This window comes from Athene cunicularia, assembly GCF_003259725.1.
Source record: "Athene cunicularia isolate RWA chromosome 1 unlocalized genomic scaffold, athCun1 chr1_part1, whole genome shotgun sequence".
Taxonomy (NCBI): Eukaryota; Metazoa; Chordata; class Aves; order Strigiformes; family Strigidae; genus Athene; species Athene cunicularia.
In genome coordinates, this window is record NW_020799091.1 from 69,079,449 (window position 1) to 69,097,227 (window position 17,779).

The 17,779-nt window shown below is 43.5% G+C and overlaps 2 protein-coding genes across 2 annotated transcripts; one reads left to right on the forward strand and one right to left on the reverse strand.

Annotated features, from left to right (window-relative positions):
- Window positions 1–6,332: 6,332 nt before the first annotated feature.
- On the forward strand, window positions 6,333–11,567 carry LOC113476911 (lysozyme g-like). Its single transcript, XM_026842916.1, has 5 exons — window positions 6,333–6,603; window positions 7,244–7,333; window positions 7,953–8,149; window positions 10,322–10,460; window positions 11,230–11,567. The coding sequence occupies exons 1-5, from the start codon at window positions 6,597–6,599 to the stop codon at window positions 11,361–11,363; spliced, it is 567 nt and encodes a 188-aa protein (XP_026698717.1). The 5' UTR covers window positions 6,333–6,596; the 3' UTR covers window positions 11,364–11,567.
- Window positions 11,513–17,772, reverse strand: MRPL30 (mitochondrial ribosomal protein L30). The gene is made up of 5 exons (XM_026842928.1): window positions 17,764–17,772; window positions 17,271–17,351; window positions 15,525–15,671; window positions 14,642–14,715; window positions 11,513–14,553 (listed from the first exon to the last, which is right to left on the reverse strand). The coding sequence occupies exons 2-5, from the start codon at window positions 17,334–17,336 to the stop codon at window positions 14,421–14,423; spliced, it is 420 nt and encodes a 139-aa protein (XP_026698729.1). The 5' UTR covers window positions 17,337–17,351; window positions 17,764–17,772; the 3' UTR covers window positions 11,513–14,420.
- Between the last annotated feature and the right edge of the window lie 7 nt (window positions 17,773–17,779).

Genomic DNA, 17,779 nt, shown 5'->3' on the forward strand with positions numbered 1-17,779 from the left:
GGACTCCAGTGTACTCATATTGTCATGTGTGTTAGCAAAGTTTGGATAAGTACAATGTTAATTTTAGGCAGATAGAGAAACTGAGAAGGGAAAAGGATGAAATAAATCTTTTCCCTCTCTGCTGCTTGTAGAGAGTGACACTTGGGAAAACAGCAGTCTTTGGGTTCGGTGTATTTTGGTGCTCCTATTTCTTCTACACCTGGAATTGAACTATTTTGGGGGTGGGAGAGTGAGAAGGCAACAAAAAGGAGAGGGGTAGATGCCTGCAGGACTGAGTGATACACATTCTCCAGCGACAAAGGAAGAGTTGATTTTGGTCTGGCAGTAACCAGTACAAGTTGTGCCTTCCCCACCAGCATCCACTTGCATGCTGAGGGAATTTCCTTTATTCTTCCATGATGAACACAACTTCTGGGACTGAGAATAACTCTATGTCAAAATAATTAGAAAAACCACTGGCTGCAAGTATCTCAAATGGATAGGAAAATGCAATCCAAAGCTATTAACAGTGCACAGAGTTATGACACATGTCCTCCCGGGAGCAATTAGAGACCATGCTGAAAACATCCAGCATGACTTTAAACAGTGTAAATAGTGTCCAGTCAACATGTTTGTCTCCTGCAATGAGATGACCGACTTCATGGAGAAAGGGAGAGGAGCAGATATGGTATACCTTGACCTGACAAGGTCTTTGCCCTAGCCTGGTGTAGTATCCTTATAGCCAGACTGGTGAGACATGGACTAGATAGGTGGGTAGAAAATTGTCTAGAAAGTTGCCAGGCTCAAAGCACAGTAGTCAGTGTCACAGGGTCCAGCTGGTGGCCAGTTGCTGGTGGCACGCCCCAGGGACAGATCCGGCAGCCGGTACTGCTTCGTGTCTTCAGCAGCAATTCAGACTAGGAACAGAGAGAGCTCACAGCAAGTTTATAGATGATACCAAATGACAGGTCCTGGAGAGGGTGGAGAAATGGGCTGATGGTTACTCCATGGTGATCAGTTAAGACAAAGGCAAAGGCCTATACCTGGAACACAACCACGCCACACATCAGTATGGTCTGGGAGGCAACTGTCTAAAAACTGAGCTGTGCAAAAGGGGACCTGGGGGTCCTGGTGGACACATGGACCCTCATGGAGATGTAGACTAAGAGCACCCTGAGCTGCATTAACAAAATTCTAGCCAGCAGGGAGAGGAGCGGTCATTTCCCTCTCTTTCACGTTTGAGAGACCACATCTGGAGCACTGTACCCAGTCTGGGGCTCCCTGATACAAGAAAGATACTGACACACTGGAGTGAGTCCAGTAGAGGCCACCAAGTTGGTCAAGGATTGGAGCACAGGACACATAAGGAGAGGCTCAGACAGTTGCTTTGGAGAGACCATGCTGTTTGGGTCTTGACTTCACTGCTGGGTTCTGCAGCTTCTTCCCCCACTCTCCAAGGATCTGGCTGCCTGCACTGAAGGTCAGCTCTTCATATCGCACTATGATGAGACTCTTCTGTTGTCTCCTCACATGCACCTTCTGCCTGCTGGCTCAGGAGCTGCATTTAAGCTCTCACAACCTTGCCCTGGGTCCTCACCCGAGCTGCACTGGAAGTCAGGCTGCACCTGGCTTTGTAACCTAGTGATACTGCTTTTGCCTCGCTGACTTTCCTTCCTGGCTTGCTCTTGAACCTGTCTTGTAACTACAGACTTGTCCTAGCATGTGACCTTGACTTGGAAAGACCTTGCTTGCCATCACCACAACCCACATGGTGCTGTGAGCAGTGTGCACGGGAAGGTAAGCTGGGAGGTGTCTGCCTCGCTCCCACCCTGGAGAAGTGGCTATCTGGCAGCATATGCTTAGAAAGCCAGGTGATTCATTTAATTTTTTGAAATGCTGGCTACACAAATCACCCAGAGGTGATCACTATTCAACCCATTAGTCCTGCAGATTGACTGATCAATTGCTTCTGCAGATGCCTCATGCCACTAGTTTCCGGGACCAGCACGGAGGGATGTCCCTGTCCCAGGGCTCACCAACCCACCAGATCCATTAGCTGGAAGGCACCTTACCGACACTTCAGCTAGAGCTGCTGTGAAATTACTTTCACTAGCTACTTTCTCTTGTCTTACCTTGTACCAAAATTGCTCAGTAGTACATCTAAAGGCAAGGTCTTAGCACTGACAGTCTCCGTACTCACTCCCACTGAGCCCATACAGCCAGTGTTAGGTGAGGTAAGGGCTGTTGTGCATTTAAATACAGTTAAACAGGAGCACCTTGGTATTCCCTACCTCCTGGCAGTTGATGTAGCAGAGTTTTCCAGTAGTCATATAATAAATACGTGTCAAAAACATCCTGTTTTCTTTTTTCTTATTCAGAAGAAAAGCTCCAAAGCTTTGTAATTTGTGTTAGCAAAGATATAATTGGCTTAATATATATCTTCACAAGGTCCTCTTTATGTACACCCGGGAATGGCTGCAAACCTCACAGCAGACGTTCACTGCACACATCCCTCCATGTGGACAGGTGGCAACTTCACCTTCACACCACACCAGTGAGGTGGCCTGTGCTCTGCACAGCAGCATTTGCCTCCCACAGCTACAGAGGGGATTTAGTCTTCAACATCCACCATCTCCTGCCCTCCAGCCCAGGGACCAACATTGCCAGCATCCCCAGTCCAGGGCCAGTGTGGTGAAAGACAGGAGTGGAGACAGCAGAAGTGTCCCTCTGTGGTGCAGAGGCAATCACCACACTAAGATGCACAACACAGTATACCCTTTGCAAGACACATGAAGGCTTCATACTAATCAGCACCAGAAAAGCCTCAGCTAAGGACTGTGTTTGATTCAGGTAGCCTTAGCTCAGCAAAGATGGAGACCAACTGAAGAACCTCAAAATTGCAGCAAAAACCATGATCAGAAGTGAAGAAAATGTGACCCAACAAGACTTCAGAACTGGGATGGCTGAGAGAAGAAAAAGCATGCTACGAACAGGTATATGTGTCTACAACTATACAATACACAGCCAGGAAAGGGAAAGAAGTAAACAAGTTTGCCACATCCATATGAACAGAGTAGAGCAGGTACATATACATAAATGCAAAAATACATGTAGTTTTGCATTTTTGGCTTTCATTTTTAATCAGCAATGAATACAAAGCATTTAAGTATTGCTCTTTAGTATTTATCTTATAACAAGAACAGCCTTTATTGTACTTAGGTAGGGTCATGAATCAGACTTCCAAAATACTTAAGAATTCATCTAAAGTCTCAGCTCGGCTTTGCAAGACCCAAGGCTTGCAAAAATGAACTTATTACAAAAGAAACTGAAATTTGTGCAATTTCTGTAAGTTTCATGTCTCGGTCCTGTTCGCACCCTCCAGCATGGGGATTTACATCTGCTGATGGGACAAAGAGAACTTCTGCAAAAACTATTGGGGACTTTTGAAACTAAACCAATAAATTAAACTAGCAGAGTTTTGAAACTTATGGTGCAACTTTTTCCCTGTAACAGGCACTGCCACTGCTTTCCTTCTTTCAGTACTTGTTGGATCTGCGCTATCGGGCTTAACGTCTTTTTGATTGCTTAAATGCTAAACTAGAAACCTGAGCTTTGCTACACTGGTGTACTAAGTTAATTTGTTAAATATGAACCGTTATTACAGAAAAGAAAAATAATTTACCAAAGTAGCAGCTGAGAATCATATCACAAATTATTTAGTTTACTGATGGTACTACACTACCTAAAAATTACAATGGGAGGAAAAAAAAAAAGTGGCACTTGATCCAAGCCAATTTAATTCCACATGCAACACCGACAATCCATGGGTGCTTCTAAAACAAGTCTACAGCAGCAAAACACATGAAGAATAATCCATTCAAAATTCTTATTAAAATTGGGCTTGTGTGATTATGAAATGAAGGAAGGGCCTAAGAGCATATTCTTAATTTGCTTCATGCTGCCTTAAGCATTGTTTTGTATCAGAGGGTCCTGTTTGACTTCCTTGGCACTGTCCCTTACAGAGACAACTTCTATTAAACATATGCCAAAACTCTCAACTATCAGCTTACCAGAATGAAAGAGAGACTTGTTTTATCTAACGAGAAGTTCTTACTACTTGTACTCAAGATAAACAAGGGCTGAAGTACTATCAATCACAACTGCCTTCATGCATTGCTTAAACATTTCCCAGCAGGGTTACCCAACTTGCACCTTCTGACTCGAGAAGAGTCACTATTTCACTGTTTCTCTGGCCATCAAAAATGCCGCAAAACTGGACAGGACACACCTAAGGTCAACACAAGTGAAAGTAAATCCAGTAGAAACAAGTCAAGTCACACTTGTACAGTTAAAAAACATCTAAATACAGTTAAAAAGCAGTTAAATGTAAAATAAACACTAATAAATCATCTCTGTAGCATGATGTTTAAAAAAAAAAAAAAAAAAGCAGCACACTAGTCATTGCTTTGCTTTTAATTGAAAACATTTCTAAGCCACCCTGCCCCAGATTGTGTGATATCACTTGCCCTCTCAGGAGCTTAACACGGGTATTCTTCAGATGAAGCTTTTGTGGATGAGCCAGCATTCACTCCCACACAGAGAAACAGCTCTCTGAATCCCTTTCAATTAGTGCATAATCTGCTTCTGAAGAATGTGACAGCCTGCCTACACAGCTATTATCTCAGTTCTTACACCAAACATTTTCAGTTTATAAGTAAGTTTCTGTCTTGATAAATCTCTCATTCATGGAAACCAGATTTAACTGACTTGGTCTCTTCCCCTTCTTCCTACCCTTTCTTTCAGGATTTTCCCCTCCTGACAGATGATCAACAAGTTAAATTATTCCTTTGGACATGTTTATATTCCCATTACTTTCAGATGATACCCCTGCCTTCAGTGCAGTTGTACAGACAAAAGGGACTGAATTCAGCAGCCTGTGGCACTGGCTCATAGCACTCCATGGTGGGATCAACGCAAGAGACCAAGTTTCACGGCAGAACTGCACTCTTGACAGGTCCTTTGTAGCATTTCTGAAAGATGAAGAAAAACTAGGATGAGCTGGATCTGAATTGGAGATTGCTGAATGCCTAACTAACAGCGAGTACAAGGGGAACCTAGGACACAACCCACAATTTGGGGCACTTCTGAGGCTGCCCCAAGCCACCACCTGTACCCCTGACATAGCAGGGGAGATTGCAATGCAGTGTGGCTTACGTACTGCCTCCTCTGTGACAAGCAAGCGATGGGACAAGTGAGAGATGCTGCAAAGAGCACCGACAAAAGCTGTAACCAGTTCTCTGTCCCTGGAGAACCAAGTCTGCAGAAGCTTCCAAGCTCCCAGTGGAGCCTGCAAGCTGCAGCCTGCTCGACATCACACAGGTGACAGGGCTGTTGTTACAAGCCACTGTGTGGACATGCCATTCTTCCTCAGTAGTCTGAATACAGGTTTGCTGAGGAAAACACTTCCCAGGACATGTGAGACTCCATGCACGCATATATGATTAAACAGTGATTTCTGTATAGGGCTCCAGAAAACACAAAAGCTCTACCTGTGTGCGTCAGTCACTGTGATGTAGAAGCAAACTAGTACATTCTTTACAATTCTCCCCCAGCAACATGGGAATGGTAGCACAGGCCATTTGAAAATTACTAGTTTGTGAATCATCTTCAGTGATATTCCGAATTTTCAGGGCTTTTTAATGTCGCTTCTGTATGAGCCATATCTGTTCTATTTTCCCTCCTGCCAGATGTACTTCCCTCTGAACCTTCTTTAAACTCACTTGTAATGGTGAACATGAAGCGCTCCAGGCCAGGTTTGCAGCTTTCTGCATTTTTAGCACTTTTAGCAGCTGGTTGTCTATGGGAGGTATCAACAGTACAGGAAAAACTTACAGAATTTAGTCTTCCAATACAATGACATGGGATAAATTCCCTAGCTTAAAATGTGAAAAAGCTGATGAAACAGCATTTCACCCTCACAAAATTTACCGTGGGGGAGAAGCATGTCTGGATGGATTAGCAGTGACGGGGAGGTCTGCCATCCAGTGGCTTTTTTCCTTACTGCTGAACAGCTACAGTGGCTTTGATCCTCGCTGCCTGCTAATTTGGGTTTGTGCCTTCACCTTTGTTGTCGCTGTGCAAGAGGGGATAACAGGGACCTGGCATAGTCTCTGCATATCCACATTCTCAGCGGTTGCAGCTCTGGGTCATGTTATTGTTGCTGGGTCTTTGCCTGCAAAAACTTTATTACGTCCAAAAGCGCAGGTTCCCGATTCCCCATTGTCAGCATGATACTGCTCCCAATAACTGAAGGGGGTGGGGGGGAAAGTTGTTTTCAGACGAAGCTCCTCCTAGTTGCAGACTGTTAGCAACGGGGTTTGAAATGAAATTAAAAGCTATTTAATTTTTAAAACAGTAATTGTGTTTGTGCTGTAGAAAAGAAACCCTGTTGTGTTTGGGTGGATGCATAAGAAGTTGTTAGGCGTTCCTCTTTCCCGTAATACCAGCGGCGTGCGGGAAGTGCGGAGTCAGCTGCTTCAAAACGCCGCCAGCGGATAAAAAGCCCATTTGTCTCCAGGAAGTGCGGTGAGAAGGTGGGGAGACGTCCTGCAGCAATCATGTCAGGTCTGTGATGTTTGTCTAATATTCTCGTAAATAATTCACTGTACCTAAGTCTGTTATCCATTAAGTGCTGGGCTTGGGTTAGCATTGTTCCTCTCAGTTGCTGTTTGTATGTTTTCCCTTCTACAATGGTGTGTTTAGACAACAGATAAACGCAGATAAATTGCAAGTCAAACGAACTGCAAGTCAGATGAATTGTAATGGATGTAATTGAAGGATGTTTCTGTTCGATTTTTCTTGTTGATGATAGCTATGGAAAGGCAACCTGGAGCCAGTAAGTAGCATAGGACTTCTTTTGACTCTCATAGGCTTTTTAAAAAAACTATTTTGGAATAGAAAAACCACAGTTTGGAGGTGCCTTTCTCCACTGACTATGCGGGCAGCCCAAGTCACAAGCTTAGGGAAGCTAAAATTAGGGGAGATGAATTGTGCACAAGACACCTGTTCACCTCACAAGCTACACTGTGGCTTTATGCTAGCATGGTTGAGAGGTAATCTCCAGAGCATATGATACCACGACTGCATCTGATAGCACAAATACCTGCACTAGTATTGAAATGATGCCGTGGGTTTCAGTCATGGATCCCAAACCATTTTAAAGGCATGCACTGGTCTGACATCTGATTGTAAATACTGCTCTTAGGCTGTCTGGAGCGTTATGGGAATATACTGAATGTTGACACAACTGGAGCTTCAGAGGCAACTGCGAAACCAGAAGGTCTGAGCTATGCAGGTAGGTAGGCACTAATTCAGTTGTTCCTCTTACCTCACATACATATACAAGCTCATCCCTATTACAGATCCTGGTCTCTGGCTGTCAGTCATTGCCACGCGAGCAGATTTTTCCACAACCAGCAAAGATACTACTTGGGCACATAAATTTATGTTGGGAATAGAATTGCCTTTGAGATTATATTCAAGACCATTGCAGAGAAAATGTAAGGTCTTCTGGGTGCATCCAACCCCTGCTATCAAGCCTGCTTTTCTCTCTCCCTTAAGAAGATTTTCCTCATGACCTAAGTTTCCAAACATTTCCCCATTATAGACTTAAATCAAAAGGAACTAAATCTGGGACTAATCCACTTTGAAGTCTTAGGTTTAAAACAAGAAGACCCACCTTTTAGCCTGCACACTAGAGGACTGCCCTCTGTATTTGAAAAAGCTTCTTTTATATTGTCTGAGTATTGATTTCTAGGGCACTTATCTTTCAGCAAAATCAGTCAATTCTATCACTACTTCCCTCTAAATAGATTCAGGAGGATTCAAAACATCAGCTCAGTCATAATGACTGTTAGAACAACTTGTTTCGGATTTGTAAAATGAAAGGAAAAGTCATACATGTTGTGTTATAGGAGTTCCTGCCTCAGAGAAGATTGCAGAAAAAGATTTGAAGAACATGCAGAAATACCAAGCCAAGATTACAAAAATTGGCAACAGCAAGTGTGTTGATCCAGCTGTGATTGCTGGTATTATCTCTCGAGAGTCACATGCTGGTACAGTGCTGAATGACGGATGGGGTGACCATGGAAATGCATTCGGTTTAATGCAGGTATGGTCAACCTTCTCAAAACCACAAACCTCATCCTCCTTTTGAAGCAGAAAGTCAGAAGAGCAGCAGGGGACCCATTGAAAGGCAGCCCCCTAAACCTTTTCAGACAACTCTTTGGCCAGAATAAAGCTGACACTGACCCAGCTGTCAGCTCCCAGCACCAGAGAAGGACCCCAGGGAGTGTCAGGGCATGAGCAAACTGCTTTTGCACTGCTGCTTGCTTCCCAGCACTCTCTTGGGAATGGAGAGGTTAATTGTTCCTATTTCATACTTTAGAAAACAAATCTTGTTTCAGAAAGCATTTTTTTTAACTAAGCACAGAGGCCTGCAGGCTGCAGCTACATACAGTTAAGTTAATTACCCTTTATGCACCAGAGGGGCCTGGCTAGTGGGGGATCTTGCTTCATTATTCATGCCTACATTCACGCCTCACTTGTTTGCCAAGTTGTATGTTTATCCGTGCAATCCCTGGGTGCTTGTTGCATGCCTTGGGATCTGCTTTTGTAATTGCTCCAGCACTCTCAGACTTGCACTTTACTACCCTCTGGATAAAAGGTGGAGAAGAAGAAGGTTGACCCGCTTACTGGATGAGGGGAAAGGCTGTGGATGTTGTCTACCTTGATTTTAGAGAGGCTTTTGACACTCTTTCCCACAGCATTCTCCTGGCAAAACTGCTTGGATGGGCACACGCTTTGCTGGGTAAAAAACTGTCTGGATGGCCGGGCCCAAAGAGTTGTGGTGAACGGAGTTAAATCCAATTGGTGGCTGGTCACGAGTGGTGTCCCCCAGGGCTCGGTTTTGGGGCCACTCCTGTTTAACATCTTTATTGATGATCTAGACGAGGGGATCGAGTGCACCCTCAGTCAGTTTGCAGATGACACCCAGTTGGGTGGGAGTGTTGATGTGCTCGAGGGTAGGGAGGCTCTGCAGAGAGACCTGGACAGGCTGGAGCCATGGGCTGAGGCCAACTGTATGAGGTTCAACAAGGTCAAATGCCGGGGGCTGCCCTTGGGCCACAACAACCCCCAGCAGCGCTACAGGCTTGGGGAAGAGTGGCTGGAGAGCTGCCAGTCAGAGAGGGACCTGGGGGTGTTGATTGACAGCTGGCTGAACAGGAGCCAGCAGTGTGCCCAGGTGGCCAAGAAGACCAATGGCATCCTGGCTTGTGTCAGCAGTAGCGTGGCCAGCAGGGACAGGGAAGGGATCTGACCCTTGTACTCGGCACTGATGAGGCCACACCTCGATTCCTGTGTTCAGTTTTGGGCCCCTCACTACAAAAAGGACATTGAATGACTCGAGCGTGTCCAGAGAAGGGCAACGAAGCTGGTGCAGGGTCTGGAGCACAGGTCGTACGGGGAGCGGCTGAGGGAACTGGGGGTGTTCAGTCTGGAGAAGAGGAGGCTGAGGGGAGACCTCATCGCCCTCTACAGCTACCTGAAAGGAGGTTGCAGAGAGCTGGGGATGAGTCTCTTGAACCAAGTAATAAGGGATAGGACAAGAGGGAATGGCCTCAAGTTGTGACAGGGAAGGTTTAGACTGGATATTAGGAAGCATTTCTTTACACAACAGGTTGTTAGGTGTTGGAATGGGCTGCCCAGGGCAGTGGTGGAGTCCCCATCCCTGGAGGTGTTTTAAGAGTACGGTCGACTTAACGCTGAGGGATATGGTGTAGTTGGAAACAGTTAATGTTGGGTTGATGGTTGGACTGGATGATATTCAAGATCTTTTCCAACCTAGACAATTCTGTGATTCTGTGGAGAAGGAGAACTGGGGCAGAGATCGAGGGGAGATCCCTAGAGAAAAGAGGGGTTTTCCCACCCTTGGTGCAGCTCAGGAGAGGGGCATTCACCTTGCAACTGGAAAAGCTTAAGCAGCAGTAAACCCGCTTTCTGCAGCATAACCTTTACAGCAGTAGCTGTGTCAGATTTTTAAAGCTCTGACAGACAAGGAGGTAGAGCAGGCATTCCTCTTCAGTGCCCTGATAGTCTGCTATTCACACACCTAATGGCTTTGCCGCACCTTAAGCTGAGCTTGCTTCCTCTCTATACAATTACAAAAGAGGTAAATCATGAGCTTAAAGATAAAAATGAATACAAGCAGCCTGTAAGCAATGAAGAGCTGTGGATAAGTAGTGGGGTTTCTGATGTGCTGTTATTGCTTTCTCACTTTCAGGTTGACAAACGGTACCATAAGATTGTTGGATCGTGGGACAGTGAAGAGCACTTAGCACAAGGCACAGAGATTTTATGCGGGATGATAAATGAAATCCAGAGGAAATTCCCAACTTGGACAAAGGAACAGCAGCTCAAAGGTAGAATTAACACTTCACACATATAAAAGTCAAGCACGGTAACACTGTAAAACTGAACACTTCAGAAAACTAAACACATCCCAGGCCCTCTGTTCATTTTATCGAGATGTGGAATAATATTCCTTAATATTCACTAAAAGGAATAGGGGAGTAAGATTTGGTTAGCTTTCAAGCAGACTTATGGAAAACTTGGCAAGTATCATGGCATTTTTCAGTTCCAAGGAGTAAGGGTGGGTTTTTGCACTTCTCTCTGTTTCATTTGGTTTGTGTTTCTATACCCACCTATAGAAAGCTGCTATTCAGGCAACTCTGAAGAAGGAACACATTAATTCTGAAAATGTATGGTCCTCTCTGGAGGAAACATGGTTATATTCATGAACACTGATTACACCTGAAGCAGCTGTTACGGTTGGGTCCCTTTATTCCAGCTACAAGTTTGTCTGAGATTATTAATGCAGGTAGGCGTGAAGGAACATGCGCAAAAGGAAACAGTCATACAGCTGTTAACATTAGCAAAATATTGCATGGGGACAATGATCACGAAGTCTGGATGTAAAGGAGGAAATTACAATTCCTTCACAAAGTTAAAACACAAAAGGAACACCTCAGTGACAAAGCCAGCTGGAAATGGTAATACGATGGCCAACAATACTGGTGGAAAGAGAACTACAAACTAAATCATTACATTTAAGTTGTGATTTTGGTTTGTTTGCTTACTTACTAATGAAGTATTACCTCTGTTTCTGTGTTTCTGTCACTCTCATTTCAGGTGGGATCTCAGCCTATAATGCGGGAGCTAACAACATCCGGAGCTATGACAGAATGGACATTGGCACAACACACAACGACTACGCCAATGATGTGGTTGCAAGAGCCAAGTTTTATAAGAGAAATGGATACTGAGATATCTGAGTGATAAGATTTGAGTCACTGATTTCATACTTTGCTTTTAACTAAAAATATCCTATACTTTTCCCCCAGAAACAGTAAGAATGGGGGAGGATAATGAAGCCAGAAACAAGTGCAAGCTCTCTCTTTTTTTTTTTTTTTTTTGGCTAAGGCTAAAAAAATAACTCTAAAAGATAACACTGCTAATAATCCAAACTATAACCAATCTTTTGCCATTTATTTTTTATCTCACTTCACAAGAATATTCAAGAAGAGTTTTAATCTGTGCTTGCAGTTTCTCAAGCAGCAGATTAATGCTGCAAGAAAATTATAACACTACTTAACAAGATTTTATCTGCCTTAGATTTCATCTGTCAATACATGTGTTTAACAGCAGTACAACATTGGTTGTTAACAATTTGCAGTTTTGGAACTAAATATTTGCAATAAATATCGTCTATGTTTAATCTACCAGAAGAGTATATCCCAGTGTATCATATACTTTCAGTATAATCACTCTTAGCTTTGGTGATGTGAGCCCATGAGGTCAGCCAGGCAGGCTGCCTAGAGAGGCTGAGCTGTACCTGTCCTCAGAGGTTCTCAAGACCCGGCTGGACAAATCCCTGAGCAACCTGGTCTGGCCTCAGCGCTGGCCCTGTGTTGAGCAGGAGGCTGGACTAGAGACCAGTGAGGTACCTTCCAACCTGAATTTTTCCATCATCTTCAGTCAGTCTGTTTCCTGCATAAAAGGGCCGCATCTCTTACCTGTGCTTCATGAAGAGTTACATGAAGCATTTACAATGTTCCATTAATGAAAGGATGTGGACACACTCTATATTTATGTACCCTGTTGGTTCAGGTTTAGACCCAAGAGCAAATCTTTAGAGAACATATGCTTATACAGAGAAGGTTTGGGATAGCAGATAGACTGTATGACAGTTGTGACCTTGGAGGAAACACCATTTCAGAAACACCCACACTTAAACATGTATTACAAATTTTAAGAAAATGCAATTTCCTTTTTCATTAAAACTGCTAGCTTATCAGTGAAAGACAGCTGTAAACATCTCTTGTAGCTAAATCTTACCCACAAGTAAGAGGTACTATCTAAATTATCCTTTCTTTGTACTTGGGAAGCAATTATTAGCTCTGGTCTAACTTAGGTAGTTTATCACACACTTTTTAAGTTGTGCACAGTACCAAACAAGCTTTTTCATTAACACATTCTTTCCAATTTACATTGCAGTACTTTTGAAGGCTGCAGTATCTGTATAGTGTAACAAAAAGAAGATCCACATTCATACCCATACTGTGTATGACAGAACTGGCTGCGCTCCCTCTGTTGGAGATTGAGCAGGCTGCAGCGCTGTGCTCACAAATCCTGAATGTGCTCGGAAAGGTTGAGCAATCGTGGCTTTGGTGCTCTGGGTCACCAAGCCTGGTACAAGTCTTTTATTTGCTATCTCTCAGCAACAAGACCCATTTCCCTAACTTTCTGGGCTCCGGTACTTGTGCCATCTCTTTTAAGCATGCCCTGTACCTTGGATGCACTACACACGTCCTTCAAAAGGGCTGAAATTTCAGCTTGTACTAAGTACCTCCCTGTGGGAACATGGTCAACGCCACACAGAGCCTGCTGCTACAACACACTGCAGGGCACGACGCTATGTATATGCTGGAAGGAAGGAGGGAGGGAAGAAAAACATTCACTTATCTGCTTCACTTTTTCCTTGCTATTCTATACACTTCAGACTGACACCAGTATTTTGTGTGTCCTTCAAACCACAGCCTGTTCTCTCTTGAGAAATGGAGGTTTTCCAGCTCAGTTTCACATTTCTGCCTTCAACCTGCCTGTAGGAGCCACTCTTCAATGCCACTACCACAGCCTATCCTTTTTTCTCCTGCTCACAGTATCTGCAGCTTCTATGCCCCTCTACTGATATGTCTATTCACTTGGACTCCTACTGCTGTTTACTCTTCTTTGCAAGCATGCAGAAAGGATAAACGTTGATTTTTAGCGACTGTATCCCCCTTATCTTTTCACAACATACAATCATTAAGATTAACTCCTCTACCGTGTGTCTAGTGTGAGAGTGGCTTACAGTATGTTAAACTATGGAATTTATGCTCAATTGAATGCAAACTACTGTATCATTTGATACAGCAGCAGCTAATTCACATTCTTAAAATTGTAAATAAAAATACGCACACAGAAGGGTCATATTCAAGACCCTTTAGTAAAAAGTGTTACTTTATAAGCTTCCAGCTCATAAATACTAAATTGCATCAAAGAGGTATGCTTCAGGGTCTCCAGATTTCTAAAGTCTGCAATTTTAGAACAGGAAAAGCATCAACTTTCACACAGACTGCAGCTCTTAAGTGATTATTATTAAACATTTAGGATCAAGAAATATGTATCAAGTGAGATAGCATGTTTCCTGAAAGGCAAATTGTACAACCTGCCAAGATGTGAATCACTCCTTCTGTTACTCCCAAATGGGAATTCAGGTACTTTTTAAGTTACAGAGCAGGCCAGATGACAGACTATTTGCTAAGGAACAAGTGTGACCAAGGTAAGTCACCCAAATGCCTCTCTCAATCAAACTACACTCTTGGTGGACAGTGAGTCAATTCTCACGTAACTGCTACATAGAGGGCTTTTCAATTCCAGTTCCTTCCTTTGTGCAGCAAAGGAGAAGTCATGCACCATCACTGTAAACCTTTACTGTTAGCTGGGAAATACCCTCCTCACCATCATTAGTTAGATTTATTCTACTTGCTTCTCTGCTTATCTGACTTTATAAAGTTCACTAACAGTTAGCCATAAACAGCAGTAATCTAGCCACAAAATTAAAACACAAGGACAGAAATCCTATCATGCCTTTAATATTTCAGGCAAATATTAACAACGTTGAATTTTATATTTGTACATTCAATCATTCTCTAAGCGTCAGTGTCCCCTGAGCCATTCGTATCAGACAGGGTAAGAATTAAGCTTACATTTCATACATAAACTCTTAAATCAGGATTGAAATTATTTATTTTATAAAGTATAAATCCAACCAGCACACCTTATGACTTTATTTCTTTCTGCTCTGCAGGTTTCAGACGACGTTTAATGATAAGCTCTCCCTTGCTTGTAAGAAAGGTGTCTGACATTTCCTCTTCTGTTGGCAACCCATAAGGTAGTTTCAGTGGCTGTATTCTATAGGCAGAAGAGTTTGTTTAGTGAAGTCCTGTGACTAGAAGACAGTTACATTAAGTGTTCCAAATTAAACAAATAGTTAACAAACCTTATCAGATGTTTAACAACTTTCAGTTTGGAATTCACAGAAGGGATATTTTTGTGCAGTACTGGCTGATGCGCCTATATAAAGGATAGAAAAGGTTTTACAAATGCATTGCCAAACCCCAAATCTCCATCCACTGAACTTTTCAGACTATTAGTAAAAATATAAACCATATTTGCAAATTTCTTTAAGTGTCATGCATCAAGAACATACATAAAAGTACAAAAATCAAAACTTGATCAAACTCTTGATTCCAGTAAAATTACAAATTCAACTTTACTCCTATTATCAATATATTCAAATTTTTTCCAACTGTTAAAAATACTACAAATGTAAATACAGTAGTTTAGGGGTAAGACTGCTTGCTTCAGTTAGATCTTAAATTGATCAAGTAAACTTTGTTTCTCTGTAATATAACACTGACTAGACAAATTTTTGCATAACGTGCAGTTGACCTAAAAAATTTGGATACACTCATCTTTGACACAAACCCTTAAAAGTCTGTCTGAAAATTTATCATCCCTCTTGGATCTGGAAGCCTACTTACAATATTGACTAATATTACCCACAGAGAAAACTGAATTCAATGCATTTACAAATCTATTTAGCTAAATTCTCAAGGTAAGGTTCTCCTCAGGCATGCATAGCAATACGATACAGTGATATTCTGAATTCCCACTAAAAGGACATTTACCATTAATGTTCCTCTCATTGGATTTCTTAACTGAATTTATCACTGATTTCTTAACTACATTTATAGCAGCTATAAAGCAATCTGAGTTTTGTAACTGCAAAATTGAAGTCCTTAAAAACCCCACCAACTTAATTTTACCCTATGTTTCTACACTTCTATGTACACAATAAATATAAAGAACAACAACCATACTTTATCCAGTCCGAGATTATGTATTATCTTCTTTTCCCAATATGGGCGACGAATCACACTTTTTATTCTAGTAATAACATGGATTTTATGGGGATGCTCAGGATCACCTCCATATTTTTCATGATCTCCAGGCCGTGGCTGAAATACCTAGAATAAGAAGTTCACAAAACCGGAGGGTTTTTTTCCTAAATATCTGAATTATTATCATAGTTAACAAAATAACTCTCTAAAACATACTTCAACCTTAGTAGAAATTCTTACATTTTTAACTACCTTTCTTTTCAGAAGGTCAAACCGCTAACAAGTGACTTTGAATTTACCTTTTATAACATTAAGTCAAACATTTTTATAAGAGTTTGCACTCTTGAGTTTGGCCATACAACTGCATAGAAATATATAGTCAACACCAAACCAGCACAGTACTTCGTTCACATGCATCTCACAGAAGAACCTCTGCTTGGCCTCTGAATGGTAAGCTTTTCCTCAGGATTTAAGAATGTTTGTAAGGAAAAGAGTCATCTGACACTAGATGGTATCTTGCAAAAAGATAAGCTGAAAATGAAAGTGTAAAAAAGTATAGCGTAAGTCCAACTTCCCATCTCTTCCGTTTCAGTTATTTATTTCATGGAATATTTCAGCTAGAAGGGGCCTACAGTAATCATGTAGTCCAACTGCCTGACCAATTAAGGGCTGACCAAAAGTTAAAGCGTTATTAAGGGCATTGTCCAAATGCCTCTTAAACACTGACAGGCTTGGGGGATCCACCACTTCTCTAGGAAGCCTGTTCCAGTGTTTGACCATCCGCTCGGTAAATAAATGCTTCTTGATGTCCAGTCTGAACCTCCCCTGGTGCAGCTTTGAACCATTCTCACACGTCATCTCACTGGATCCCAGGGAAAAGAGACCAGCACTTCCCTCTCCACTTCCCCTCCTCAGAGAGCTGTAGAGAGCAATGAGGTCACCCCTCAGACTCCTTTCATCCAAACTAGACAAGCCCAAAGGCCTTAGTCACTCCTCACAGGACATTCCTTCCAGCCCTTTCACCAGCTTTGTTGCCCTGCTCTGGATGTGTTCAAGGACCTTTAACATCTTTCTGAAATCATGGGGCCCAGAACTGCACACAGAATTCAAGGTGAGGCCGCACCAATGCTGGATGCAGGGGGATAATCACCTCTTTTGCCCGGCTGGTTATGCTGTGTTTGATGCACCCCAGGGTGCGGTTTGCCCTCCTGGCTGCCAGGGCACTGCTGGCTCACACTGAGCCTGCTGCCGATCAGCACCCCCAGATCCCTTTCTGCAGGGCTGATCTCCAGTCACTCTTCTCCCAGTTCATACTTGCACAGTCCGACATTACTCTATCTGAGGTGCAGAATCCAGCATTTGTTGTTCAATTTCCTGCCGTTGATAATCACCCAGTGCTCCAACCTACCTAGATCCCTCTACAAGGCCTCTCATCCCTTGAGGGAGTTGACAGCACCTCTCAGTTTGGTATTGTCAGCAAACTTGCTAATAGTGCATTCAAAAATAAAGATATTGAACAGACCTGGCCCTAGAATTGAGCTCTGAGGAACACTGCTGGTGACCCATTCACAACCACCCTTTGGGTTCTGCCCTTCAGCCAGCTCTTCACCCATCACTGTGAACCTGCCCATCCCACAGTCTCTAGAAATCTGTCATACGATAGAAAGCACAGAATTAAGCAGGCTAATACCTATTTTTCAGTTTCTTAACTAGTGAACCACATACCGAGTCTGGAATTCTCGACCTGGTAAAGAGACAACGAACCCACGTTGCTGCCGCCATCCCCTCCATTCTCTTTCCCAGAACCTGCAAAAAGAGCAGGACTTAACTTGTCGGGACTTTCCTTACAGCTCTTCATGCTCGCAGACAGACTACGCAGCCACTCAAACTCAGCCCGGGTGAGCACATATCCCGTGTTTGTTACATCTCCCGGTGGCTGAAGGACTGACTGCGCCAACACGGGGCGCCCGCAGGCACCTCGGCCGCTCCCAGGGCCGCGCTCTCCTCTGAGGGGAGGCACCGACCGGCCCCGCAGCGGGGCGAATCTCGGTCCCTGGCGCCACCCGTGAAGCCACCCCCCTCCCTCTTCTTCCCCAGTGGGCCGTTCCCCGCCGCCCCTCGTTGCTTCCCGGGGGAGCGCGCCCTTCCCCACCCCACCGGCGGCGGGGCGCGCACAGCCAGAGCGGCGCCCGAACCAAACCCCAGTCCGGGCCATCACCTTCCAAGGGGCTACG

What these genes read in the sequence shown, in the direction of transcription:
- LOC113476911 (XM_026842916.1), top strand. An exon ending in AGAAGGTCTGAGCTATGCAG is followed by an intron (nt 7,334 to 7,952) that starts GTAGGTAGGCAC and finishes GTTGTGTTATAG; the next exon opens with GAGTTCCTGCCTCAGAGAAG. An exon ending in ATGCATTCGGTTTAATGCAG is followed by an intron (nt 8,150 to 10,321) that starts GTATGGTCAACC and finishes TCTCACTTTCAG; the next exon opens with GTTGACAAACGGTACCATAA.
- MRPL30 (XM_026842928.1), bottom strand. Translation starts at nt 17,336, where the DNA reads ATGGAGGGGATGGCGGCAGCAACGTGGGTTCGTTGTCTCTTTACCAGG. An exon ending in GGTCGAGAATTCCAGACTCG is followed by an intron (nt 15,672 to 17,270) that starts GTATGTGGTTCA and finishes TTCTTATTCTAG; the next exon opens with GTATTTCAGCCACGGCCTGG. An exon ending in GTTGTTAAACATCTGATAAG is followed by an intron (nt 14,554 to 14,641) that starts GTTTGTTAACTA and finishes TTCTGCCTATAG; the next exon opens with AATACAGCCACTGAAACTAC.